Source organism: Dipodomys ordii, unplaced genomic scaffold (genome assembly GCF_000151885.1).
Source record: "Dipodomys ordii isolate 6190 unplaced genomic scaffold, Dord_2.0 Scaffold42, whole genome shotgun sequence".
NCBI classification, from domain to species: Eukaryota; Metazoa; Chordata; class Mammalia; order Rodentia; family Heteromyidae; genus Dipodomys; species Dipodomys ordii.
In genome coordinates, this window is record NW_012267258.1 from 3,537,999 (window position 1) to 3,540,830 (window position 2,832).

The 2,832-nt window shown below is 44.5% G+C and overlaps 1 protein-coding gene across 1 annotated transcript; it reads right to left on the minus strand.

Annotated features, from left to right (window-relative positions):
• Positions 1-932: 932 nt before the first annotated feature.
• On the minus strand, positions 933-1,865 carry LOC105987441 (olfactory receptor 8S1-like). The gene has a single exon (XM_013018703.1). It carries the CDS (start codon positions 1,863-1,865, stop codon positions 933-935), a length of 933 nt encoding a protein of 310 aa, XP_012874157.1.
• Between the last annotated feature and the right edge of the window lie 967 nt (positions 1,866-2,832).

Genomic DNA, 2,832 nt, shown 5'->3' on the forward strand with positions numbered 1-2,832 from the left:
GTCAGTCACAGAAGTACAGGCCTAAAGAACCCAGAGACACCACTGCAGGATCATGCCTTATGATTATACTCTCATTACTTTGGGGTAAACTTCCTCCCAGGCCATGTTAACATTTACCTACTGAGCTCTGTGGTGCCCTGTGCAGAGTTAGAAATTGAAGTTCCATTGTTATGGTAAGGTTATCAGTTTATCCATCTGTCATTCACCTTAGACACTGAGTGAAGACACGGGGTATATCTATAATAATTGTTGTAACTTGACAGTGTCTGGGAAGCGGATTAATAGTTTATAAATAAATGAGCATGACTATTTATTCAATTTCATTTTATTTTGCTAGTCCTGGGGCTGGAATTCAGGGTTTGGGAGCTTTTTCTGAGCTTTTTCTTTCTCCTTTTTCCTCCTCAAGGCTAGTGTTCTATCACTTGAGTCACAGCTTCATTTCCACCATTTTGGTGGTCTCATAGACTTTCCTGCCCAAGTTGGCTTTGAGTCATGATCCTCAGATCTCAGCCTCCTGAGTAGCTATGATTACAGGTAGGAGCCACTGGCACCTGACTCATGACCATTTATTTTTATTTTTTTATTTGCTGTGAGCATGACATTAAAGCTAGAAGACAGACTGGCTGAAGCCAGTGAAGTTGAGGGAGGATTAGTATTTTATTTTCATTTTTAGGATAAGAAAAAAATTGCTAGACTGCATGGGCAGGAAAGCTCATGAAATTTTTATCTCCAATTAAGCACCAAAAAGAGCTAGAAGTGAAGCTGCAGCTCAAAAGTGGTAGAGTGTCAGCCTTGGGCAGAAAAGCGCAGGGACAGCGCCTAGTCTCTGAGTTCAAGCACACACACACACACACACACACACACACACACACACAAACACACACACACACACACACAGTCTTTATATCATGGTTAGGAACTGTCTCAGTTCACTAACTAAAACTCAGATATTTCCTCACTGTTCTGTTGACGGCCGCCTTCACCTCCTTGTTTTTCAGGCTGTAGATGAGAGGATTCAGCATGGGTGTGACTGCGCTGTACTGCAGAGAAAAGAGCAAATTCAGGAAGCCACCAGAGGGGGGCATAAGATAGCAAAGAAAACCCGAACCAAAGAACAAGGTGACGGCGATGAGGTGGGAGGAGCAGGTGGAGAAGGCTTTGCTTCTGCCTGTGGTGGTGCTGATCCTTAAGATGGTGGAGACAATACGGGCATAGGAGAAAAAGATTGGGATAAAGGTGCCAAGCCCATGCATTAAGCTGGCCCCCAGCAGGATATTAACAGCAACGGAGATATCTGAACAAGACAGAGGGAAGAGAGCAGGCAGCTCACAAGTGTAGTGATGGATGGTGCGGGCCTCACAGAAGTCCAGACTGACAGCCAAGAGTACGATGATGAGCGCATTGAGGGAAGCCACACCCCACGAGACTAGCACCAGCCGCATACACAGCCCACTGCTCATCACCTGGCCATAATGCAGTGGGTGACAGATGGCAGCATAGCGGTCATAGGCCATCACCGAGAGCAGGCAGGCTTCTGTTCCCGAAGAGAAGAAGACAAAGAAGACTTGAGTCAGGCAGCCCTCTACTGAGATGGTTTTCTTGTCAGACAGGAAGTCTTCTAGGAGCTTGGGCAGGGTGACTGAGGAGAAGCAGAGATCTATAAAAGAGAGATTACTCAAGAAGAAGTACATGGGGCTGTGGAGATGGGAGTCAGCTTTGATCACCAGCAGCAGCATCAGGTTGCCCGTCATGGTCAGGAGATAAATGGCCAGGAAGAGTACAAAGAGCAGAGCCTCGATGTGGGGGTCATCAGACAGCCCGGTGAAAATAAACTCGGTGATGGAGCTATGGTTCTTCCCGGCCATTCGTGGATGATGTTTCCTTGGGATAAAATAGATTATTGATAATTTCCCTCCTTTTATTTGGTGGGTTGTAGGGCTTGAATTCAGGGCCCAGGTGCTGTCCCTAAGCTTTTCAGGTCAAGCTAGTGCTCTACCACTTTGAGCCACAGCTCTACTTCTGGTTTTCTGGTGGTTAATTGGAGATAAAAGTCCCACAGACGTTCCTGCTTGGGCTGGCTTTGAACTGTGATCTGCAGATTCTCAGCCTCCTGAGTAGCTAGGATTGCAGGTGTGGGCCACAAGCACTGTGCTTGATTTTCCTCATTCTTTGTGGCATCAACGTGTCTCTTCTGCATTTTCTCTTGTTCTATCAGAACTTGGGAGGTATCAGTGCAAAGTTGCTCCTAGTATAGCTCAGAGTTTTATACTTTCACACTGGCAACATGCTTTTCCCAAAGTCTTTATGTATTTCAGACAATTCCCTCCTTCATAAATAGTATTGTAGGGACTCCCATATTTAGAGCCCTTGTCTCTACATAGTGTATATCCTACTTTTACTTTAAAATAAACTTGTTCTTTCTACTGAAAAAAACAAAACAATTTTATCCGGGTTGTAGTGATTTATGCCTGAAATACTAGCTACTCAGGAGGCTGAGATGTGAGAATTTAAGTTGGAAGCCAGTCCAGGCAGGAAAGTCTGTGAGACTCTTATCCCCAATTAACTACCCAAAAGCTAGAAGTAGAGCTGTGGCTCAAGTGGTAGACTGCAGCCTTGAGCACAAAAACTTATGGATAGGCTCAGGTCCTGAGGTAAAGCCCCAGGCCCTGCATACACATAACAAAATTTTTTAAAAAGTTAGGTCCCTTACACATTTATTGAGTTTTTTATTGTATGTTCTAATGTCAGAAACCTATATTCTCATTAGTTTCAAAGACCATTAAATTACTTAACTGCCATGGTGGTTCCAAATCTGTTTTCCTCTCTTTAGAC